Genomic DNA, 27284 nt, shown 5'->3' on the forward strand with positions numbered 1-27284 from the left:
AATTTAATTTAACAATTCGTTAAATTATTTAAAAAATAATTTAACGAAAAATATAGTAGGGAAAATTGTTTGGGAATGTATGGGAAAGTAGGGAACTTTTTTTGTGCTTGTAGGGTAAACCGAACATTTTCCGTGGCAACATTGACTATGAGCTATAGTCAGATTGACACAAAGCACCCATAGACATGTACCCCTTAATTTTCTTAAATATGCAACTGCGGTGTATCTCCCAGACCTATATGTTACCCCATAAATGCTTATGATTACTAATTCTGTAATGGTGGTTTAGGGTATGATATAGTCGGCCCGCCCGACTTTCTACTTTACTTACTTGTTTTGGTATAATTTACTCCAAATTTTGGTAGATTATTACAATATTTATAAATTTTATAATATGTAGTTGTATGATTTGGACATGAAGCAGCAGGACATATCAGGGTAACATAAAAATTTTATTTTTATAGAAAATTTTCTCAAAATGTAATTTCTATAGATAATTTTATTTCTATAAGAAATTTTGTCAACATTTTATTTCTATAAAAAATTTTGTCAAATTTTTCAATAGAAAAGTTTGTCCAAATTTTATATTATAGAAAATTTTGTCAAAATTTCGATAAAAAGATTGGAAAATTTTATTTCATTTATTTATTTCTATAGAAAATGTTGTCAAAATGTTTTTTTTCTATAGAAATTTTTTCCAAAAATTTTATTTCTATAGAAAATTTTGCCAAGATTTTATTTGTATAGAAAATTTTTCCAAAATTTTATTTCTATAGAAATTTTTGTCAAAATTTTATTTCTATAGAAAATTTTGCCAAAATTTTATTTCTATAGAAATTTTTGTCAAAATAGAAAATTTTGTCAAAATTTTATTTCTACAAAAAATTTTTCAAAAATGTTATTTCTATAGAATTTTTTTTCAAAAATGTTATTTCTATAGAAAATTTTGTCAAAATTTTATTTCTATAGAAAATTTGTAAAGTACCTCTTAGTTGGAGTGGAATAATTTGCAACATCGAACAAAATATCAATCTACCAAACAGTAAAAAATCTACCATTTTTGGTAGAATTCTAACAACTGTGGCAACCGTGCCTACTGTTCCGCTCATAGAAAGTAGTACTTTGATTGATAGCTGCTGGAACAGTAGTAGCTGACACCACACCGCTTCTACAACAATTAACTGTATCAATACTAACAACCATCTGAAATCCGAAAATCTCATCAGCAGTTCTCGATTAACGATCACCCTATCAATTACAAATCGACAAATATACAACTTCCCAATCGCCAACGAACTACTCAGCAACGACCATTTATCTACTTTTCAACGAGTCCAACATTTATCTACTTTTCAACGAGTCCAACCGATCATCGATGAACCCACCTTCTACTTCACTGTCGATCATAAACGTATCGTATTTCTCATCAACTACCGATCAAGGGAGCCACCGTGGTGCAATGGTTAGCATGTCCGCCTTTGCATACATTAGGTCGTGGGTTCGATTCTTGCTTCGACCAAACACAAAAAAAAATTCAGTAGTGGTTTATCCCCTCTCAGTAACGCTGGTGACATTTCTGAGTGTTTCAAAGCTTGTCTAAGTGGTTTCACTGCAATGTGGAACTCCGTCCGGACACGGCTAAAAAAAGTATGTGCCTTGTCATTGAGCTAAACATAGAATCGGGCAGCACTCAGAGAAGTAAGAAGTAAGAGAGAAGTTCATCACTGTGGTATCACAATGGACTGAATATTCTAAGTGAGCCTGAAATATCGGCCAGCTACTATACCTACCTAAACTAACTATCGATCATAAAGGAACCGACGTTATCCTCCAATACCGATTATAGATGTACCGAACTTCTCATCGACTACCAATTATCAACGAACCGAGTTCCTCATAAATTACTGAATTATAACGAACTAACTTTCTCATCCAACACTGATCATCAACGAACCGAATTCTCAACAACTACCGATCATCAAGGTACCGATGCACACATCAACGAGCCGAATCTCTCATCAAATACCGAACATCAAGCAACCACAGAAGCGAAGTACTTACAACCTACCGATTAACTATGAACTGAATCCATTTTTCCCTTCAGCGAAGATACTAGTTCCCGATTATCTACAAATCTAACAGGTTGGCTGATAAGTCCCCGGTCTGACACATAGATGGCGTCGCTAGTATTAAATGCATATTATTTTTATATATTATACCGACATTCAAATGATTCGTGTCAAAATTTGACGTCTGTATGTCAATTAGTTTGTGAGATAGGCGTCATTTGTGAAGCAACTTTTGTTATTGTGAAAAAAAATGGAAAAAAGGAATTTCGTGTTTTGATAAAATACTGTTTTCTGAAGGGAAAAAATACGGTGGAAGCAAAAACTTGGCTTGATAATAAGTTTCTGGACTTTGCCCCAGGGAAATCCACAATAATTGATTGGTATGCAAAATTCAAGCCTGGTGAAATGAGCACGGAGGACGGTGAACGCAGTGGACGCCCAAAAGAGGTGGTTACCGACGAAAACATCAAAAAAATCCACAAAATGATTTTGAATGACCGTAAAATGATAGCAGAGGCTTTAAAGATATCAAAGGAACGTGTTGGTCATATCATTCATCAATATTTGGATATGCGGAAGGTCTGTGCAAAATGGGTGCCGCGCGAGCTCACATTTGACCAAAAACAACAACGTGTTGATAATTCTGAGTGGTGTTTGCAGCTGTTAACTAGTAATACACCCGAGTTTTTCCGTCGATATGTGACAATGGATGAAACATGGCTCCATCACTACACTCCTGAGTCCAATCGACAATCGGCTGAGTGGACAGCGACCGGTGAACCGTCTCCGAAGCGTGGAAAGACTCAAAAGTCCGCTGGCAAAGTAATGGCCTCTGTTTTTTGGGATGCGCATGGAATAATTTTTATCGATTATCTTGAGAAGGGAAAAACCATCAACAGTGACTATTATATGGCGTTATTGGAGCGTTTGAAGTGCGAAATCGCGGCAAAACGGCCCCATATGAAGAAGAAAAAAGTGTTGTTCCACCAAGACAACGCACCGTGCCACAAGTCATTGAGAACGATGGCAAAAATTCATGAATTGGGCTTCGAATTGCTTCCCCACCCACCGTATTCTCCAGATCTGGCCCCCAGTGACTTTTTCTTGTTCTCAGACCTCAAAAGGATACTCGCAGGGAAAAAAATTTGGCTGCAATGATCGTCGAAACTGAGTTCTATTTTGTGGCAAAACCGAGGGAGTACTACCAAAATGGTATCAAAAAAAATGGAAGGTCTTTATAATCGTTGTATAGCTCTTGAAGGGAACTATGTTGAATAATAAAAACGAATTTTGACAAAAAAAAATATGTTTTTCTTTGTTAGATCGGGGACTTATCAGCCAACCTGTTACGAGATCCCGAATGCCTGCCCCCATCAAATCTTAGGAAAGACATTGTCGTATATCACAAGTAAATTATAAAATTGTTTCTATCAATAAAATTAATTAATTATTTTTTTACTCGAAACGTATAAACACTTGCGTTCTCATTACGAAAAAATTTTGTGAGGTCTTACGCAGACCCTGGAGGCGACTGTGTTTACTACATCCGACTAGAAAATCACGTTACACCGATTCTATGTTTATCTGATGTTAAAATAAATATAAAAAAATCCAAGCATATGCATATTATCTTTAACGGGAAGATTCATTTATTTTTCATATATATATGTTTTATACCATATAAGTATAGTTTATTTATATAAATAACACAAAAACAATAAATAAATTTTATAAATATTATGAAAACCTAATTTCGTTGTATAATTTTTGGAATAACATTGAATTAATCCAAAAAATTTTAGTTAATATTTTAGAGAGGGTAGGGTAGGGTAAGGGGATATTACAATTAATTTTCTTAGTAGTTTGTTGTGTATAATAATATTAGGCAAAATAGTTTAACATTAAGCTTTGTGATTTTGTTTTTGTTTGTTTGTTTTTAATATAACCTTTAAGAAACTGTGATCTGTGTGAAGTTTGATTTTTAATTTTTTTTTTATTGTAGAGACTTAAATTTAATTGACTTTTCTTAATTGCACTAGGAAAAAAGCCCTAAATCATACATTTCTTTTAGCTAGCATTTTTCTTTTACTATATTTGTTGTTTGGTGTCATACATAATATCTTGTGGTTACTAGTCATTGCTAAATAAATATGTATTCTCTTATGCTGTCTATAAAATGGCTGGTTTTTTATTCGTTCATTCATCTATCTTAATTATTTGACTAAATAAATTATAATTACAAACAAACAAAAAAAAATAAATTTTCTTCTACATCATAAATTATTGTACTCGTGTAAGGTAATCAATCCATTATTACATTATTATTTATTATCTAAACATCATGGTTTTGCTAAACATATGCCTATATAGGGGGAATATGGGAAGGATTTCTAAAGAGCTTTGATACATACAAAAAATTTTTTTCTAATTCAATCACGAAATTAATTGATCCAATTAATTTTTTTAATTGAAATGTCTTCCATCACAGAAATGATAGTATCCATTAAAAAATTATTAGTAGCAATTAAAAAATTAATTGATACTAATGATTTTTTTAATTTTTGTGATTGATTTTTGTTTCAATTAAAAAATTTGTTGAATCAATTAAATGTTTAATTGAATATGTTTTAAAACTCAATAAATATTTTAATTGGAAAATTTTTCATGAAATGTTTTTAATTGATTTGATTTGAAAATTTCAATTAATTTTTCAATTGATTCAATTAAACATTTAATAGATGTTGACTGCAAAAACCAATTAATTTTGTAATTGATTCAATCAAAAATTTAATTGATATCGATTTGAAAATTCAATCGGGTTTTTTAATAGATTTAATTAATTATTTAGTTAAACTTTTTAATTAAATCAGTCAAACAATTAATAGAGGTTTACAATTGACACACAGAAAAAATTTGTTTTGGATTCAATCACGAAATTAATTGATCCAATTAATTTTTTTAATTGAAATGTCTTCCATCACAGAAATGATAGTATCCATTAAAAAATTATTAGTAGCAATTAAAAAATTAATTGATACTAATGATTTTTTAATTTTTGAGATTGATTTTTGTTTCAATTAAAAAATTTGTTGAATCAATTAAATTTTTAATTGAATATGTTTAAAAATCAATAAATACTTTAATTGGAAAAATTTTCATGAAATGTTTTTAATTGATTTGATTTGAAAATTTCAATTAATTTTTCAATTGATTCAATTAAACATTTAATAGATGTTGATTGCAAAAACCCATTAATTTTGTAATTGATTCAATCAAAAATTTAATTGATATCGATTTGAAAATTCAATCGGGTTTTTAATAGATTTAATTAATTATTTAGTTAAACTTTTTAATTAAATCAGTCAAACAATTAATAGAGGTTTACAATTGACACACAGAAAAAATTGTTTTGGATTCAATCACGAAATTAATTGATCCAATTAATTTTTTTAATGAAATGTCTTCAATCACAGAAATGACAGTATCACTCATCAAAGTCAATTAAAAAATAAATTTATACTATTCATTTTTGTATTAAAAAATGTTGTTGAATCAATTAATTTTTTAATTGAGAATTTTGTAAAATTCAATTAAAGTTGTAATTGCAAGTATGTTGGTTATATTGCATCTATTCAATTTTTAAAGCGTTAATTGGAACAATTAATTGTTTAATAAAAACCGCGAACATTTTTACTCAATTTCCTAACTAACTATGGGTTCTTGGTTTGATTAAAAAATGATTGTATCAATTATGGTTTAATTAAAGATAATTTTCAATCACTTTTTTAATTGACTATGTGTTTTGATTGTATTAATTTTTTTATTAAAAATAATAAAAAAAAATTCAATAATTTTTTTTAACTGACTTAGTCTTCCGAGTTTGATTAAAAAGTTAATTGTATCAATTATTTATTTTTTAATGAGAACGTTTTCAGCTTCAATTAACTTTTAAGTTGGAAATATTTTGGTGTTTTTTTTCGACGTAGTGATTGGGAAAATATCATCAACGAAAAATTTCGTTATTCATCATTTACGAAATTCTTCCTTTTCATAAAAATAAAAAAAATCATTGGAACCAAATCCTTGCCATATAAGTCACGTTATAGTTCTTTCTTACTATTTTTGAGAATTATACGAAACATTTCTTCTACTTGAGTTAGCATTGTACGGTCATTTCAATTTATATTAGTTCATAAAAATTTTCCGACAAACTGGGAATAAAGAAAAATTCATTAAGCTTGGCAAAACTTTTTAAAGAATTTTTTAAAAATAAGTAAAAATGATAAAGAAAAAATTAAAAAGAAAAAAATTATTTTCAAAATAAATCTAAAGTAATTTTACTTTGTTCTATGTATATCTGAATAACTTTTTTAAATAATAAAATATTTTTTCTAATAATGTTATCAGTGGATTGAAATGTCAGAAACAGTTGGTTAGGTTATCAAACCAGCTGGTTATTTACATTAATGCTGAATTAAGCATTTTCCTTTTTATCTTATAAAATTTTTGAAAACAATCATCTTCAGCATTGGAAATTTATGAAAATATCGGCATATTTTATTTAGGTGGAATATAACGTTATCTGCCATTTGAAATGTCAGAAACAGCTGATTAGTTTATTAAACCAGATGTTTATTTATATAAAGATCGCCCTTGAAGCCTTTTTCCGTTTATTTTATAAAAATTAAATTAACTCAATTGATGCTCAGTTTATGTTAGGTTAGGTTAGGTGGCAGCCCGATGTATCAGGCTCACTTAGACTATTCAGTCCATTGTGATACCACATTGGTGAACTTGCTGAGTTTATTGTTCCTCTACATTTCAGTAAGACTGTTTTCATTTATAATTTGTTTTCATTTATAATTTTAATCGTGAAAATAAAGTGATTTTCATCTCGAAAACTGAACATAGTACCCACCAGGGATGGAAAATGCAGTACTATAGTAATTTTTTCAATACTTTTTCACCCTGGTCAGTACCGTAGTACCCCCGTGAATAATTTAGTACCTTTTGTGTATACATTTTTGAGCCGATATCAGATATATGGAACAATAGTCTTGACAAAATATTTTAATATTTTGAAAAAGTCTTATTTGCTAATAGTCTTTTACAAATTTGGCAAAACAGACAAGTTCATGCGGGAAGAAAATCTCGATATTGTAAAATAAATTTTATTTCTCAAAAATAAAGAAAATTTTGTCAAAACTTTATTTCTATAGGAAATTTTTTCAAAATTTTATTTCTATAGGAAATTTTGTCAAAATTTTATTTTTACAGACAATTTGGTCAAAATTTTATTTCTACAGAAAATTTTGTTAAAATTTTATTTCTATAGAAAATTTTGTCAAAATTTTATTTCTATAGAAATTTTTTTCAAAATTTTATTTCGATAGAAAATTTTGTCAAAATTTTATTTCAATAGAAAATTTTGTCAAAATTTTATTTCTATAGAAAATTTTGTCAAAATTTTATTTCTATAGAAAATTTTTCCAAAAATCTTATTTCTATTCAAAATTTTGTCCAAATTGTATTTCCATAGAAAATTTTTGTCAAATTGTATTTCTACAGAAAATGTTGCCAAAATTGCATTTCTATAGAAAATTTTTTCAAAATTTTATTTCTAAATTTTATTTCTGTAGAAAATTTTGTCCAAATTTAATTTCTATTGAAAATTTTGTCCAAATTGTATTTCCATAGAAAATTTTTGTCAAATTGTATTTCTAGAGAAAATGTTGCCAAAATTGCATTTCTATAGAATTTTTTTTCAAAATTTTATTTCTATAGAAAATATTGTCAAAATTTTATTTCTATAGAAAATTTTGTCAAAATTTTATTTCTATAGAAAATTTTGTCAAAATTTTATTTCTATAGAAAATTTTGTCAAAATTTTATTTCTATAGAAAATTTTGTCAAAATTTTATTTCTATAGAAAATTTTGTCAAAATTTTATTTCTATAGAAAATTTTGTCAAAATTTTATTTCTATAGAAAATTTTGTCAAAATTTTATTTCTATAAAAAATTTTGTCAAAATTTTATTTATATAGAAAATTGTGTCAAAAATTTATTTTTTTTTATCTAAGGAAAATGTATGTAGTACCATAAAGTACAGCTGTGGCAACCGTGATTACAATACTATGGTAGTCTTTGTAAGCGAATATAATACTAAAACAAGAAAATATTTAAAATTTAGAAGTTGACATACACAATTTTATTTTCTTTAAAATTCAATTTAAGGGAGCTCTTGACAATAATCTTCCAATGAAATTTAGTGAAAAGTACTTTTTCGCTCAAAAAAGTACCTTATTTGTACTTTCTTAAAAATTGTATTTTCCATCCCTGGTACCCACCATTAGGAGGAAGTTACTTCACTGATAAACGAGTTGCTTTTTCTGAGGTACGAAAATTCTTTAAAAGCAAATAATAAAGTTAAGAGAAAATCGTTGAATCATACTTTAATTTTGGTAAAGTCAATTTTAAGTTGTTACGGTAAACAGCTGATTTAGTTACAATTTAAATTACATATCAATCACTCTTCCGAAACCTTCCCAGTTATATGGAATTTTTCTAGAATATATATTTAGTATGTGTGGTCATTGCTAACGGCCCTTGTGAAGTCTCTTTCTAGATATTTTTTTTCTTATATAATTATTGTTAATTGTTTGTGTTGATATATTTTAAAAACGTCATTCACCATAGATGAAAACGTAATACTTGCTTAGTAATCACTTTCACCACTACCACCTTGATCATCTTGATGCTCTTCCTCATCATCATCCAACATTTCGATAAATGCTCTAGGTACAAGACCTTTCAATAGTCCTTGCTTGCCATACATATAGTCTGTATTAACTGGATTACACTCACAAACTAATATAACCTACGAATAAAATAAATTGTTATTTATATATAAATGTTTGCTACTAACCAAAAACAAAAAAAAACTCACCTCGTTAGATGTTAAGGTCAATTCTGTGTGATCTTTGGCATCATAATCACACAATACTCGAGCACGTTTCATTTCATCACCATGCACACTAACTGGACCACCACGAGCATTATTCGAAGCAAATGGATTTCCAAGGCTTGGTTGTTCACCTAAGAGTCCTTCGTCAAGTTCAACGGGTGTATATGTAGGGCCTCCCAAACTTTTTTTGTTATTGGTTTTGTTTTGTTTGTTTGAAATTGTTTATGGAACAAGATACGAGATTTTCGTTTTGTGGATTGTGTATGAAAAAAGTAATGATTTTTTTATGCATTATTACAAAATACAAGGTAGGAGATTTTTGTTTTTTGCATTGCAATAAACCATGTTCAGTTATACATAAGAAGATATTAAAAAAAAAAAAACAAATAGAACAACCAAGCATATAGTAGATAGTTATCAGAGAATGAAGTCGATCCTGTTTTTTGTTAATTATTGCTTCTGGCTGTTTATCAGGTGCCGGACAATTGTCCGTTAAAAATTTCAAATGATAGAGATTTTTTTTTTTAATAATTTATAGAATCAAACCAATTTATAGAACCAATTGGATCTTGCTTAGGGATGCCAAGGTATATATTGTACATTTTATGATACTTTCAGTTCTTGTTTCGGAATTGGTAAAATTTCTAGATTGAATTTCTTTGCACACTCCTCTCCAACTAAGAGTTACTTCACAAATTTTCTAAATAAATAAAATATTAAAATCTATAGAAATAAAATTTTGACAACATTTTCTATAGAAATAAAATTTTGACAAAGTTTTCTATAGAAATACAATTTTGACAAAATTTTCTATAGAAATGAAATTTTGACAAAATTTTTTATAGAAATAAAATTTTGACAAAATTTTCTATAGAAATAAATTTTTTACAAAAATTTCTATAGAAATAAATTTTTTACAAAAATTTCTATAGATATAAAATTTTGACAAAACTTCCTATAGAAATAAAATGTTGACAAAATTTTCTATGGAAATAAAATTTTGACAAAATTTTCTATAGAAATAAAATTTTGACAAAATTTTCTATAGAAATACAATCTTGGCAAAATTTTCTATAAATATAAAATTTTGACAAAATTTTCTATAAATATAAAATTTTGATAAAATTTTCTATTGAAGTAAAATTTTGACAAAATTTTCTATAGAAATAAAATTTTGACAAAATTTTTTATAGAAATAAAATTTTGACAAAATTTTCTATAGAAATAAATTTTTTACAAAAATTTCTATAGATATAAAATTTTGACAAAACTTCCTATAGAAATAAAATTTTGACAAAATTTTCTATGGAAATAAAATTTTGACAAAATTTTCTATAGAAATAAAATTTTGACAAAATTTTCTATAGAAATACAATCTTGGCAAAATTTTCTATAAATATAAAATTTTGATAAAATTTTCTATAAATATAAAATTTTGATAAAATTTTCTATAGAAGTAAAATTTTGACAAAATTTTCTATAGAAATAAAATTTTGACAAAAATTTTCTGTAGAAATAAAATTTTGATAAATATTTATATAGAAATAAAATTTTGAGGAAATTTTCTATAGAAATAAAATTTTGACGACATTTTCTATAGAAATAAAATGTTAACAAAATTTTCAATAGGAATAAAATTTTGACAAATTTTCTTTAGAAATAAAATTTTCACAAACATTTTCTATAGAAATAAAATTTTGACAAAATTTTCTATAGAAATAAAATTTTGATAAAATTTTACATAGAAATAAAATTTAGACAACAATTTTCTATAGAAATAAAATTTTGATAAAACGTTCTATAAAAATAAAATTTTGACGAAATTTTCTATAGAAATTAAATTTTGACAAAATTTTCAATAGGAATAAAATTTTGACAAATTTTTCTTTAGAAATAAAATTTTGACAAAATTTTCAATAGCAATAAAATTTTGACAAAAATTTTCTATAGAAATAAAATTTTGATAAATATTTCTATAGAAATAAAATTTTGACGAAATTTTCTATAGAAATAAAATTTTGACGAACTTTTCTATAGAAATAAAATGTTGACAAAATTTTCAATAGGAATAAAATTTTGACAAAATTTTCTTTAGAAATAAAATTTTAACAAACATTTTCTATAGAAATAAAATGTTGACAAAATTTTCTATAGAAATAAAATTTTGACAACAATTTTCTATTGAAATAAAATTTTGACAAAATTTTCTATAGAAATAAAATTTTGACAAAATTTTCAATAGAAATACAATTTTGACAAAATTTTCTATAGAAATGGAATTTTGACAAAATTTTCAATAGAAATACAATTTTGACAAAATTTTCAATAGAAATACAAATTTGACAAAATTTTCTATAGAAATAAAATTTTAACAAACATTTTCCATAGAAATAAAATTAAAAAAAAAAAATTCTATAGAAATAAAATTTTTCAATAGAAATTAAAAAAAAAATTTCAATAGAATTTTTTTTCAATAGAAATACAATTTTGACAAAATTTTCTATAGAAATAAAATTTTGACATAATTTTCAATAGAAATACAATTTTGACAAAATTTTCAATAGAAATACAATTTTGACAAAATTTTCTATAGAAATAAAATTTTGACAAAATTTTCTATAGTAATAAAATTTTGACAAAATTTTCTATAGAAATAAAATTTTAACAAAAATGTTCTATAGAAATAAAATTTTGACAAAATTTTCTATAGAAATAAAATTTTGACAAAATTTTCAATAGAAATACAATTTTGAAAAATTTTCTATAGGAATAAAATTTTGACAAATAAAGTGTTGACAAAAATAACATAACATTTTGAGAAAATTTTCTATAAACAAATTTGACAACATTTTCTATAGATTTTCTATAGAAATAAAATTTTGACAAACCTTTCTGCGGAAATAAATGTTTGCAAATTAATATTTTTTTGTTTGGTAGTTTTTGGTAAAATTTTCACCAAATTTTGGTAGATTATATTTGTCTCAAGTGGCAACCGTGTTCTTAACATAATTTTGAGCTAAAGAAAATTTTCAATTGAGTCTATTGATCTCAATCCCTTAATATCCTATTCTTAAGATAACATGGGTGTAGCTGGGTTTTAAGTCTGAGTGGGATCAGTTATAATTGGTCTAATTTTGTGGGTTGATTTTCGGGCATTTGTAAGAAGAGTAGGGTTAGGTTAGGTGGCAGCCCGATGTATCAGGCTCACTTAGACTATTGAGTCCATTGAGTAATAAGTAAAAAAACATAGGGCACAGTTTTTGAAAATTTGTTATGGAGTCTTAAGGGTGTGGAATCCTATTTTGAAGATTTCATGGGCGTATCTGGGTTTTATGTCTGGGTGGGGCTCAGTTTTAATTGGACCAATTTTGTGGGTCGATTTTCGTCCAATTCTAGTCCAAGCTAGGAGAATCCAATCTCCAATAGTCTTATGGGTATAGAATTCAATTACGTAAATTTCATGGGCGTAGCTGGGTATTAAGTCTGAGGGGGTTAGTTATATTTGGACCCATTTTGTGGATCGCTTTCTAAGAGTTAAACAGCAAAAGTGGATATAACATATTAGTCCCAAGGAAAGAGAATCAACTCTGCAAAATGCCACAGGCGTAGCCCATCTACTTAATGGTATAGAATTTTTGAAAAATTTTAATTAAGGCTATTGGCCTCAAGTCATCTAGATAATGAGATAAAGGGGTGGCATAAATGTATTTTCTAACAACTAAAAATCAATGCTAGGGGACAATTTTTGATAGATTTCTTTTGAGTCTTACAGGAGTAGAGTCCTATTTATAAGATTTCATGGGTGTAGCTATGAAGCGGTCAGTTATTTTTCGACACATTTTTGGGCATTTCTAAGAAGAGTTGAAGGGCAAAAAAGCAGAAAACATAGGAGAATCTTCCAAGTCCAAAATGCCAGAGTCGTAGTTAATCTAGTTAATGGATAAGGGGGGTCATTAATGTACTTTCTTACAATTAAAAAACATTGCTGGGCAAAATTTAATTGAACTCTTTAATGTGTTTTCTAACAACTAAGAACAATACTCGGGGACAGGTTTGGAAAACTTTTGTTTTAAGTCTTACGGGAGTAGAGTTCTATTCAGAAGATTGCATGGACGTAGCTGGGTTTTAGGTCTGAATGGGACAGTTACATTTGGACACGGGTTTATTTCTAAGAGCCTCAAGGTAGGACAATCTTCCAACTCCAAAATGCCAGAGGCGTAGTTCATCTAGTTAATGGATAAAGAGGGGATCATTAATGTACTTTCTAACAACTAAAAAACAAAAATGCTCGGGGACAGTTCTTGAAAGATTTTTATTGAGTTTTACTGCTGAAAAAGGGAAAGAGTCACTATTGCCTCTAATAGCGAACATTGTCTGGTATTTTATGATATGATTACCCCAAAAAAGTTGTACAAAAATGTTTCCTCCTTTAAATTAATTTCAGTGACATAATCGGCACTGACTTCGACTGCCAAAAGAGGATCGTTGGCATCATTTGAAGACTTCATTCTCTGATTTCTGATTTTTATAGAAAACTGTTAATATTTGTTAATGCGATTAAGGAGTGTAATTAAAAAAAACTATCTAGTCATCTAGGAATCTAACAAAGAGAACATTCTAGCTACATAGATATATGCAATAATAAGCCAGTAATTGTAATAATTTCAAATTTATATATAAATAACTTCTATAGAAATTTGTTATAATAAAGTTAAGTTTTTTTTTATTATTTTGTGGTCTATTTTGTATGCCATAAATTCTTGTATCTATTGGGTACACTGTTAGGAAAATATGTTTTTCATATGTTCCGATATAAACAAAATGTTTTTCGGGCACAATTTTTAAACACAATATATTTAAGTGCCAACATGTAATGTTCCTAAACTAACACTAAATGTTTGGGACACATATGTTAATATGTTAAAATATATTATGTTTGGGACATGAATGTTTCATAAAAATAATATGTGTGAATGTAAACATATATAAATTTACAAATTTCGAGTAAACATATATATGTTTACAATTTCTGTGAACCGGTTGTATCTTGTTTCGGGAAACTGCTTTATTATAAGACCAAAAATTTGATATGCTTAAGTCTAAATATTATTTAATTTGAATATTAGAATGAGTATTTGGAGTAAAGAGAATAGACATTCGGAACCAAGAGCATAGAGATTTGAAAAAAAACAGCATGTGTTTTCGCCTTGAGAGGAGAATTTTATGTATGCGTTGACAAATGTTTTGTTTATCATTTTGGCACTATGGACACACATTTTTAACGGCCTTAAAGGTAAAAATGAAATTAAGTACAAAACACGATAAGTTTTAAAGGCATTTAAAATGGTGTAAAATGCTAGTAAAAAAAAACGGTTCACGCCTAAATAAATTTATGTGTACATTATAAAATTATTTATGTATGTTTATACACACAAAAAAATATTTTTCTGATTCAATCACGAAATTAATTGATCCAATTAATTTTTTAATTGAAATGTCTTCAATCACGAAAATGATAGTATCAATCACAGTTTTAATTGGGCATAGAAAAAATCCTTGATTAAAAAATTAATTGATGTCATTAGCAATTTTCAATTAATTTTTTAATTGATTCAATTAAAAATTTAATTGATTTTGAATGCAAACCCCAATTAATTGTTTATTTAAAAAGGTAACTATTTTCAACTACTTTCTGAATTGGCTTAGAGATTTTATTTTGATTAAGAAATGTTCATCACTTTTTTTAACTGACTTAGTCTTCTGAATTTGATTAAAAAGTTAATTCTATCAATTAATTTTTTAATTAAAAATTTTAAAATTTTCAATCATTGACTTAATTAACCTAATGTTTCTATCCTGATTAAAAAGTTAATTGTATCAATTAATTTATTAATTGAAAAAACATTCAACTTCAATTAACTTTTTAATTGGAAATATTCTGGTGATATTTTTTTCTGTGTACTCTTCTTTTGTTAGAGTTTTTGATTTTCTTCCAAAATTTCAAACTTTTATACCAAAAAAAGTTTTTTGTTATAAAATTGTTATTTTTGCAATAAAAAAAAATAATATTTTATTCAAAAGCCATTTCGTGTATATCAAGGACTGTTTCTGACTGTAAATATTTAATAACCCACATTTCGAAGTTTCATATAAAAATTTAATATAGTATAAATGTCTAAATTACAAAAAAAATTGGTTCGGTCGGAGCAGGAATTGAACCCACGACCCTTTGCATGCATGGCAGACATGCTAACCACTGCTCCACGTGGCCAATAAATGTATGTTTCTTTTAAATAATGTTATGTTTGCATGGGCTCGTGGGCGCTGCAAACTATGCTATATAAATGTAACTTATAACGATAATTGTCTACTGGTGACTATAACTGCTACGTAGCCCAGTGGATAGTGTGTTGGCTTACAAACTGTATGGCCCTCGGTTCGATTCTCCGTCCAGGCGAAAGGTAAAATTTAAAAAATTTATAAAATTGAATAATTTCTTCAACATTATTTGTATTACAGAAAAAGGTACCAAGAACTAAAAATTTCGTGGAAGTGAAAGTTATGTGAGGGAATGAGCACAATCTTCTTTGGGGAAAATTCTTCCAAGCATATAATATTTTTGGATTCAAACGCTTCCAAACATGTAATATGTTCACATAAAACAAACATATTAATGTTTCGGCAGTATCCAATAATATATGTGCTTCCTGCAAAATATGTTTGGAACATATGTTAGAGAAGCGATTTTTTTGAGGGTGTAGTTAAAAAAACACACACATTTTACATTTATTTAAATATGAAAAATTGCTAATAAATATTTTATTTTCTGTTAACAATATCTGCTTTATTCACCCAAATTAATGCAAGACTATGTTCCTGTAATAATTTGCAATAATGTAAGAGTTGTGGTACAACTAATATCATAGCGGTTCGGACTCAGAGAATGAGTCCGCTGACTTTAGAGGTCGGCCACAATTTTTGGTCTGTCGAATCCACCGACAATTAAATCGTTTCATCTGGACCAGAAAACTTTATTTTGTTTTATCTAAACTAAATCATTAATACGTTACTGAAACAATTTATAAAAAAAATCATGCGCCACAGAGATAAACAAAAAAAAAAAAAATTAATTGACAGATTGATTGATTTTAATTGACTGGAGCCAACATATTTGTATAGTCTCTGCCGTCAAGGCACCGCACAGTGGTTCAAAATCGTTTTTTTATGTGTTAGTTTTTGGTACAAGGGACAATTTTGTTTTTGTTTTATATACAGTTTTAAATATATGAATTGAAACCTTTATAACTTTTGAAAAAAATACTGGGAAAACTCTAGAAATATTTTTTTCGATAAAATTGGTAAATATTCTTTTTTTTTTTGAAATCATAGAAACACAGGTTTTTCTACTTAGCTGACTTTTTTTAAGGAATGCAGTCAAGAAAAAAGTAAGAATCCGTCCAAAAACGGCCCTTCTAAGAAAATTATGTTGATATCTTTCTCCAGTTACAGAATTTTTTCTAGAAAAGGCGATTTGGAACCACTGCGTGTCGATAAAATTGGGTCGACTTCATTATTTGGTTCGGACCTCTGTAATTTAATTTGTAGTGGATAGTAGAAAAATTTGCATATGTTCGAAACTGGTTCGATTTCATTTTCTATGTATACACACAAAAAAAAAATTCTGATTAAATCACGAAATTAATTGATACAATTAATTTTTTAATTAAAATGTCACAGAAATGATAGTATCAATTAAAAAATTAATTGATACTATTAATTTTTGTGATTGATTTTTGTTTCAATTAAAAAAATTGTTGAATCAATTAAATTTTTAATTGAATATTTTTCATTATTTGGTTCGAACGCCTTTAATTTAATTTTTAGTGGATAGTAGAAAAATTTGCATATGTTCGAAACTGGTTCGATTTCAAAAAAAGATTTTGATTCAATCACGAAATTAATTGATCCAATTAATTTTTTAATTGAAACGTCTTCAATCACAGAAATGATAGTATCAATTAAAAAATGAATTGAAGGTCAATTAAAAAATTAATTGATACTATTAATTTTTGTGATTGATTTTTGTTTCAATTACAAAATTTGTTGAATCAATTAAATTTTTAATTGAATATTTTTCATTATTTGGTTCGAACGCCTTTAATTTAATTTTTAGTGGATAGTAGAAAAATTTGCATATGTTCGAAACTGGTTCGATTTCAAAAAAAAAATTGATTCAATCACGAAATTAATTGATACAATTAATTTTTTAATTGAAATGTCTTCAATCACAGAAATGATAGTATCAATTAAAAAATTAATTGATACTATTAATTTTTGTGATTGATTTTTGTTGCAATTAAAAAATTTGTAGAATCAATTAAATTTTAAATTGAATATTTTTTTAAAACTCAATTAAAATTTTTATTGGAAATATATATAAAAAGTTCGTACTGTTTCAAACAAATCTTGATCTGCAATTGCAACACATTAGATACAAGAATCGATGATATTTTTTTTATTTTGTCTTTGCTGAAGAATATATAAGAAGCATTTTCTTTATAAAAATTGTGTATAAATTTACAATATGCCTATAATTTTTTTTTTAGAATTAAGATAAATCATGCTAAGTTTTTTTTTTATTAGAAATTATTATCGATTGTTCTCGTTGTTTTACTGTATATAAAAAAATCTAAATACTGCATATGGCTTTTAAATGGATGTAATGGCTGTCGTATCATATTGTAAATCAAATTTATCCAATATTTTCGAAGGATTTCTGGAATCCCCATCATTCGTTCGACTTGTATTATCCTCTACTGTATCCAAAGATTCTAAATCTATACTATCGTATTGACAATATGAGGCTAAGGACTTGGCGGCCACCACATCTTCTTTAGCATTGCTTATACTATTGATTTGATTATGTTTTGGATTTTGATCTATGGAAGATGACTGTATTATAGGGGAAGAGTTGATTTGATTTGCATTGGGAGGCCCTGTGTCAAGATCTTCACTATTTATACGTAGAACTGGTTGTCCAGGACGATTTCTGCAAATCAAGTTTTCGTTTTTTATAACTATTGTTATTAGAACTCAATGTTTCTATTTTTTTTAGAGATTTTTTGAAAAAACAAATTTAAAACAGTAAACCAGGTGCAAAAAAATACTTGCGTGCATATAATTTCTTTAGCATCTACGAGATGAAACTACTTCAACGGTTATTCTTTAAAAACAAACAATGTGCTATGTTACTTTTGTTATGTAGGTGGTTTAACAATTCAATTTCAGGCAATAGTTTGTATATTATTAATTATTACTTACTTGGCCAATTCCTTTTGCAATTGATTCATCACATCAGTACATTGTTTATAATAACGTACTTGGGTTTCAACGAAGGCATGTAAATGCCTTAAATGTGATGCTTGTGATGTACTAATTCCCTCCAGAAGAGATTTGGTAATTTCCGATTGACGATCAAATTCCGATTGAGCAACCCTTAAATCACGTTCGGCCTGTTAATAAAATCGAAATATTTTTAGTATTGATGTTTTTTTTAAACAAAATACGATTTGCATACCTGTTCCAATACTGCTTCAGGTGAAACTCCATCTTTCTGTTGATATACAAACAAAATAAATAACGATTAATTATAAAAACAAAACATAAATTCTTTATTCCAAAAATGTTTAAATTTTATCAATATCAAAAAAAAAATACAAATATATCACCAAAATTTTTCCAATTAAAAGTTTACAAATTAAAAAATGCGATTAAAAATTGATTTGATTCAAAAGATTTTTAATCAAAAGAAATCTATCACTAAAATTATTTTTTTTTTAATTAAACCAATTAATTTTATAATTGACGTTGGTGATTTATAGTATCATTTCTGTGATTGAAGAAAATACAATTGAAAAATAATTGGATCAACTAATTTCCCATAAAGTGTATATATATTCTGGGTCGTGGTGAAATTCTGAGTCGATCTGAGCATGTCCGTCCGTCCGTCTGCTGAAATCACACTAATTTCCGAACGAAACAAGCTATCGACTTGAAACTTGGCACAAGTAGTAGTTATTGATGTAGTTCGGATGGTATTGCAAATGGGCCATATCGGTCCACTTTTACGTATAGCCCCCATATAAACGGACCCATAAATTTGGCTTGCGGAGCCCCTAAGAGAAGCAAATTTCATCCGATCCGGCTGAAATTTGGTACATGGTGTTAGCATATGATCTCTAACAACCATGCAAAAATTGGTCCACTTCGGTCCATAATTATATATAGTCCCCATATAAAACGACCACCAGATTTGACCTCCGGAGCCTCTTGGAAGACCAAAATTCATCTGATTCAGTTGAAATTTGGTACGTAGTGTTAATATTAATATATGGCCTCAAACACCCATGCAAAAATTGTTCGAAATCGGTCCATAATGATATATAGCCCCCATATAAACCGATCCCCAGATTTGACCTCTGGAGCCCCTTGGAAGAGCAAAATTCATCCGATTCGGTTGAAATTTGGTACGTGATGTTTGTATATGGTATCCAACAACCATGCAGGAATTGGTTCATATCAGTCCATAACCATATATAGCCCCATATAAACCGATCGCGAGATTTGGTTTTGGAACCTCTTGGAGAATCAAATTTCATCCGAGTCAGTTGAAATTTGGTACATTGTGCTAGTATATGGCCGTTAACAACCATTCATAATTGTATATAGCACCCATATTAGCGACCCCCATATTCTGGCTCTCTACGTACCGTGCAAAAGTCCATATCGATTCGTAATTATTTGTAGACTTACCTATACATACCTTTTTTAGAAAACGATGTTAAGAAGTTTTAAGATACCTCAACCCAAGTAATTCGATTGTGGATGACAGTCTTTCGTAGAAGTTTCTACGTAATCCATGGTGGAGAGTACATAAGATGCGGCGTGGCCGAATATACTTGTTTTTTCTTTGTAGGTTAGGTGGCAACCAAATACTTTAGATTTACTTCGATATAAGTCATGTGATAACATAAATACTTAAAAAGCTTTTACATGTAAGAATATGTATTTTTTTTTAAATATAAGGCTAAGGACCTGCTCTTCAATGTCTACTAGAAGCCCAAGAAGTAAATTTGGGAGCTCGGTCTATATGGGGGCTATACTAAAACATGGCTCCATACACACCATATTCGGCTGATATATTTGTGGTCCTAAAATACCTTTAGGTTTCCAATTTGAGGCAAATTGGATAGAAAATACAATACGCCCAAGAAGAAAAATCGGTAGATCGGTTTATATGGGGGCTATACCAAAACATGGACCGATACACCCCATTTTCGACACACCTCATTATGGTCCCAAAATACCTCCAGATTTCCAATTTCAGGTAAGTCGGATTGTAAATACAGTTTTTAGACGCCCAAGAAGTAAAATCAGGAGATCGGTCCATATGGGGGTTATACCAAACTTTGGACCGATACACCCCATTTTCGACACACCAATTTGTGGTCCTAAAATACCTCTAGACTCTCAATTTCAGGCAAATCGGATAGGAAATAAAGTTTCTAGACATCCAAAAAGCAAAATCGGGAAATCGGTCTTTATGGGGGCTATACCAACACATGGACCGATATAAACCATTTTCAGCACACCTTTTGATGATCCTAAAATACCTCTAGATTTCCAATTTCAGCCAAATGGCTGAATATATGGCTACTATATCAAAACTTGGTCCTATATAGCTCATCTTCGAACTTGACCTGCCTGCAAACAAAAAACGAATCCATGCCAAATTGCAGGACGATAGCGCCAATATTGAAGGATGTAGCGTGATTACAACAGACAGACAGATGGACATGGTTATATCGTCTTCGAATTTCTCCCTGATCAAGAATATATATATATACTTTATATAGTCGGAAATCGATATTTCGATCTGTTACAAGCGGAATGACAAACTTATTATACCTCAATCACCATTCTATGGTGGTGGGTACAAAAATTATTGATTTTTTGTAGTTTTTAATAAAAATATTAATTGATATAACCAATTTTTAATAAAAATAAAAACACAAAGACATTTAAGAAAGTGATTGAAAATAGTTACGACTTTAATTAAAAAATTAATTGATATAATAATTTTTTCATCGAACTAAGAACATAAAGTTAGTTAAGAAAATAAGTGAACATTTTCGCATTTTATTAAATAATTAATTATTCCAATTAACAATTTAATTTAAAAAATTATTCGATGTCGATTGCAAAATTCAGTTAATTAGTTAACTCTTTTAATTAAAAAGTTAAATGGAAATTGGATTGAAGTATAATTAAATAATTAATTGAATCAATTAAAAAACCGATAAGGTTTTCCAATCGCGATCAATTACATTTTTGATTGAATCAAATTAAAAATTAATTGATTTTTGCAATCAACTTCAATTAAATGTTTTTTAATCAAGTCTATTTTTTTGCACCCAATTAAAACTGCGATTGATATTATCATTTTCGCGATTGAAGACATTACAAATAATTTTAAAACCGTTTTTAAGTTAATGAAGTCAGTAGGAAAAGTTTTTGTGAAAAATTGGCAAACGAAAGGCCTTGACAGCGACTATGGAAAAATTATAAAGGAAGACAATCAAAAGCAACATCAGCAGCAAATTCACAGTGCGACAAGTAATTTTGAATGTCGGACACTTGAAACTTTTGAAATTGGTCAAATAGCCCCCTTTAAATCTAGTACGTAAAAACCAACGCCTCGAGTTTGCCAGAGATCACATGACATGAACGGTAGGCCAAGGACCTATACAAACTGACTGGAGAATGGTGATCTTTACCGACGAAAAAAGTTTAATCTTGACGATCCTGATGGATATAATTAATATTTCCATGATTTAAGAAAAGAAAAATCATGGAAATATTCATAGAAGGAGAAGGAGTAATAGTCTGGGGGAGCAATCAGCTACCTTGGAACTATCGGATTTGAGCATCCAGAGCACAAAAATGACTGGTTTATGGCCGTTATTTAATTGAACCAACATTTTCTTTAAATATTTGGTCTCACTGAAGTTATTGGGTAAGTAAAAAGATTTTTTGAATTGAATTATGCCGAATAGGATAACATCCATCTCATTAATTTTCGTAAATTTTCCTTGCCTTTATCCAAAGGAACCGAAGTATGTATATATTTTTTCTGTTTCAACACATTGTTCTGAGTGTATTGACATCGGCTGGGACACTACATTCATACAAAAAAGAAGTCTGCTAAAAACAGCAGTCGGTGTCTGCTTTGTATTTCAGGGTTTGGCGAACAACAAATTTAAAAAGTTTAGCATGTTAAGGTGAGTCGCTAAAGTGAAAACTAAATCAGTAAAAAATGGTATAAAATTATACATATTTATTGCAAATTTTATTATAACTTGATTGGAAATAGCCCAAGGCAAATCTTCACAAAGTTTGTATTCCTTAAAATGGATTATTAAAGAAAAGTAATCGTGAAAAAATTCCTGTAAAATTCCTAAATAACATATTTAGAGTTTTGGAAAACACAAGACAAACAAAATATGTTTTATTGTAATCGATTTTAACAAATACCAGACAATGTTTGCTGTTTCACCAAACATGACTGCTTTCCATTTTTCAGTAGATTTTTTAAGACTTTTTTGTGACTCATTAAATTTACCTATTGATTAGTGAACTTAAAATATTAGTAACAAAATGCCTATAGGCAGTATATACTTTTCGTTTTATCACGTAATGTCGTGATATATTGAAAAGACGAGAAGTCGAAAGTATAATTTTCGAGAAATTATGAAAATATGTCTTTTGACATGTGGTGCACAGTTTGGACAAAATGGAAACGGAATCCTATATAGTCTATGAAAAGGAACTATATTTTTATTATTCACTATGAATCATTTGTGTTGTGCACATTAGCGTAGCTAGACAATTTTCCTAGGGAGGGCTATAGCCCCCCTAGCTAAAACTTTATAGACTGAACTTATAGGTTCAACTAATGTTTTATTTCATAAAATTGAATAAAAAAATAGACATCAAAATAACTCGACAATCAATTTATAATAAAGCAACTAAAAGTACCCTACGGGAAATTGGTGCATATTGCCACTGACGGATCTATCACAGAACTGGTACCTGTGCTCCAGTTAGTTGCAATTTTCACATTTAGTGAAATAAAATTATCAGAATAACCTTTTGTTCGACATACTTCAAAAGTTTTTTTTTTTTTCATTTCGGGTTCGATTAGGAGACCAAATTGAAAGAGTTTTCTAAGAGTTTGTCCGAGACTGGTTCCTGAGGACCTGTTTATGGGTTGCTCCTGCTAAATTGTCCCAGGATGTGTCCTTTGGGACGAGTCCAAGACGTGTCCTAAAATGTAAGTTTACTCCGTCAATGACAAAACCATGTTAAAGTGGACGGTCCCTTCCATACGTTTTGATCAGAACTAGGACTGGTCCATACACACCAGGGACTAGTCCTGTACCAGTTCTGTGGTTGATCCATTTCCCGTAGAGTAGTTCCACACTTTTCCCAGCAAAAAATTGGGAGTTGTTCTAAAGGCACAACTTTAAAAGCACTTCCAAAAATGTCACAAAGAAGTTAACTATTTTAACTACCCAGGAAGTTTTTTTACTTCATTTTTTTATATTTTAATGCGTAATTTTTTGTTTTCTTTTTTCAAATAGTTTAAAAAAGAGTAATAATAAATAAAATGGTACAAATTATTCAAATTTTGCCACAAAAATGCTAAATCCATTATAGAAAAATCGATAATATTTGAAAATATTCGAGGGAAAACAAGCGTTAGAATGCATTAAAAATCATAAAAAAGTATAAAAATTGTTTATTTGGGAAAATATCACAAAATTTTTAATTCACATTCAAAACACTGAATTCGGATTACACCTTAAGAAGTGATGCATATTCATTGCAACGGCTGTTGAAACGGTGGACATTCGTTCTATGACAAGTTCATATTACATTCATCGCTTCTCCGCCAATTTTGTACCACTTCCAGACCCAAAAAGAACATTTTCACTTCTTTTTTGGGGACGCTTTTTGGCAGCATTATTAAGATATTAATTTATGAAAGAATAGTTTTAATATGAATTACTGTTTTTTATTCAACTAAATCATAAGTTCAACCACAGCTTTATTTCATAAATATCAGACTTCTACCACAACCCAAGTAATTCGATTGTGCATGAAAGTCTTTAGTGGAACTTTGTGCGTTGTAGGAGTATATACTTGTTTAATTTTTATAAAAATGTAAAATCGTAAATAGGTTTTCAAATTCTGGGGGGGGGCTAAAATTTTTCTGGGGGGTCTAAGCCCCCTCCCCAGAGGCCTTCCTACGCTTATGGTTGTGCACCACAATCCTACTCGTGTACATCGACAAAAAGAAAAAGATATTTTGACCATGTTATATCATATGAGTAAGAATTGGCCTTCATTTTCATAACATCTGTGACACAACGTAACCAGTACATAAAGAAGTTGATTTGAAAGAATTCTTCTTCTGATTTATTTTCTTCAATGTCAATCAACATTATCATTTTTTTAGGTTTAATTTGGTTTTTGCAAAACAAACTTATACTCACCGTCTGCTGACCCAGCATACTGCGAGCCTTTTTAACACGACTCTTACAGGCATCCAGATCAAGGCTTATAAAAATGTAGACAATAAATATTGATTACATACAAATGATAACCAAATAGATGTCCGTACTTACCGTTTACTTTCCAATGTACTACGCTCCTTTGTAATGGTCTTCATTTCACCATCTAAAAATTTACGTAAAGGCGTTGTAAAGCATATGCTGGTTGAAGCTATAAAATCTCTTTCACATTTGCCCAATCTCTGTTCAGCTTGACCAACTTTAACTAAAGTCTGTCCATAGGGTTTATCTTGACCAAAGTCTGCTCCGGCTTCTATCATGTCCAAGGCTAAATGTTCTAGATTTGAAAGACGTTGAGGTTTGGACTTATCGATCTTTTCGAAAATGAAATCTTCAACACGATTTTGGGGATTGGGTACAAGAACAGATTCAACATTCTTGACCATTTTCTCAGTCCATTGTTTGGTGACATCGGCCCTCTCGGCCAAGTCACTAAATTCCGTATCATATTCTGTGCGTTCAGTTGTACCCAACTTTTCCTCCGTGAGCTGGTTTTGTAAAACAAAAAACAAATCAAGGATACACACATACATTCATACAAATGTGTAGACATTAGTGATTATACAATTTTCCTAATGCCATTCACTTTTTCTGTAGTGTTAGATGAAAATATATTTTTTGTTCACCCAACTATCAAGTGTTAATAGATGGACACTTAAGAAAAGGAATATTTCTATAACCTTGTTATTTCTCCTTTCCTCCTCCTTCCATCTATTTATGCACATACATTCATAAAAAGAGCAATTCATAGCACATATTAATGGCCATACATACCTGCACTACTCTCGATAGAGTATGGCCAGCTTCCTTAACCATGTTCTTAACATTAAAATTTGGTAAAGAAATATTCATATTGACTTGTTTGTTTGATTTAAAGATGGTTTTAAATTTTCTTTTTGTTAGGACTCGATAAAGAAAAAGAGAAAAACTTTAGTATTATTCGATGAATTAGTTTGAACTCTTCGACGTTTAGTAAATAAGAAAAAATTACGGTAAGTGAAGAGAATGTCTTGCCAACTATAACAACGTTAACTAATGTAGTGTTGCCAATGCACATGTTTAGGGTTTCCAAATTCTATTTAGGAAGAAAAGTGATTAATGGAATTTAAAAAGTGCTAAACCTTAATCAAATTGATAAAATTAAATCAATTAAAATATTAAAGAAAAATTTTACAAGACTCGTATCAAAAAAGTGTTATTTTGTAATACTACTCATACTACCTATTGAATCGTCTTACAAACGAACAACGCTTGCAAGGTTTTGAATGTTATTATCAAAAGGTGGGCTTTGTTAAGAAAGTTCATCGCGCGCTCCTTGTGTTTAGCAACGAAACTCATTTTTGGCTCACTTTTGGGTGCGTAACTTAGCTGAACTTTCGGTTTTGGGTTGCAGATCATCCAGAAGCATTCCAAAAGCTACCAGTTCATCTAGAAAAAGCTACAGTTAGTGAGATTTATGGGCTGGTCGTATAATTGGACTGTACTTCTTCAAAGATAATGCATATCGTAACGAAACTGTGAATGATGAGAGCTACCGTGAGATAATGTCCAAATTTTTTACCCAAAATACAAGAGTTTGACTTGCCTGACATGTGGTTTGAAAAAGATGGTTCCACATGCTATACAGCACACGCAACAATGGAGTTATTGAGAGGAGAGTTCGGTGAACATTTTATTTAACATTCGGAACCGGTCAATTGGCCGCCTAGGTAGTGCGATTTTGTGCCGTTAGACTATTTTTGGTGGGACTATGTTAACCCTCTAAAGCCCCAATTTTTTTGCCATCTGATTAATTTTTCAATGTTAACGACACAAAAGCAAGAAAAATTTATATCGTAAAATTCAGCATATGCTGCAAAGCCTCTTGAATAGTTTCAAGTAAGTTTTGTTTTTATTTTGCCCGTTTTTGTTGTCTTAATATGTGTTTTACTAAAATCTTCCTTATTAAATGAAGACCGCCTTTAGGCATTAGAGGGTTAAAGCTCATGTCTATACATAAATGCCGCTCCAATCAACGCATTGAAGCATTATTCGTGAGATACCGACCCAAATGATGGAAAGAGTATGTCAAAAATGGACTGTTAAGGCGTTCTCACCAAACATTTTTTGGTGTTTGAAATGTTTTCCCTTTATAAACATTTCAAAATAGTCGTTTCCCCATACAAAAAATCCAGTTCAAAACACAAGTTTTTCTCATAAACACGTCAATTTTAGAATGTAAACCACCATAGTTGGAATATGTCAAATTATTGAAATAAATTTCATATAAAAAACGAATAAACAAAGGCTTAGTTATCATGGCAACTGCCAAACTAAACATCTCAACTTGGTGTGAACGGTGAAATGTTTTGGAAAAACGAGTAAGGAAAACAAGCCAGTGGGAACATAGCATAAGCGGATGGATCACTCGAGGTACCGTTGCGGTCAACATTTGCATGAAATAATCTTCAAACAATAAATTATATGGACCATACTATCGAATCAAATAAAGATTTCATGCATTTTTCTGAATTTTATGTTTTTTTTTAATTTCGTATAGCTTATAAAAAATCACC

General features: G+C 29.0%; 1 protein-coding gene across 2 annotated transcripts; it reads right to left on the minus strand.

Moving 5' to 3' along the window:
* Nucleotides 1–8127: 8127 nt before the first annotated feature.
* On the minus strand, nt 8128–25725 carry EndoB (SH3 domain containing GRB2 like, endophilin-B). 2 transcript variants are annotated; one of them, XM_075311567.1, is made up of 7 exons: nt 25504–25725; nt 24784–25217; nt 24652–24715; nt 18612–18647; nt 18356–18546; nt 9017–9215; nt 8128–8947 (listed from the first exon to the last, which is right to left on the minus strand). In XM_075311567.1, the coding sequence occupies exons 1-7, from the start codon at nt 25579–25581 to the stop codon at nt 8786–8788; spliced, it is 1164 nt and encodes a 387-aa protein (XP_075167682.1). In that variant the 5' UTR covers nt 25582–25725; the 3' UTR covers nt 8128–8785. The 2 variants fall into 2 exon arrangements, with proteins under 2 accessions (XP_075167682.1, XP_075167683.1); XM_075311568.1 differs by lacking the exons at nt 8128–8947; nt 9017–9215 and adding an exon at nt 17646–18083.
* Nucleotides 25726–27284: the final 1559 nt, after the last annotated feature.

Source organism: Haematobia irritans, chromosome 5, assembly GCF_050003625.1.
Source record: "Haematobia irritans isolate KBUSLIRL chromosome 5, ASM5000362v1, whole genome shotgun sequence".
Taxonomy (NCBI): domain Eukaryota; kingdom Metazoa; phylum Arthropoda; class Insecta; order Diptera; family Muscidae; genus Haematobia; species Haematobia irritans.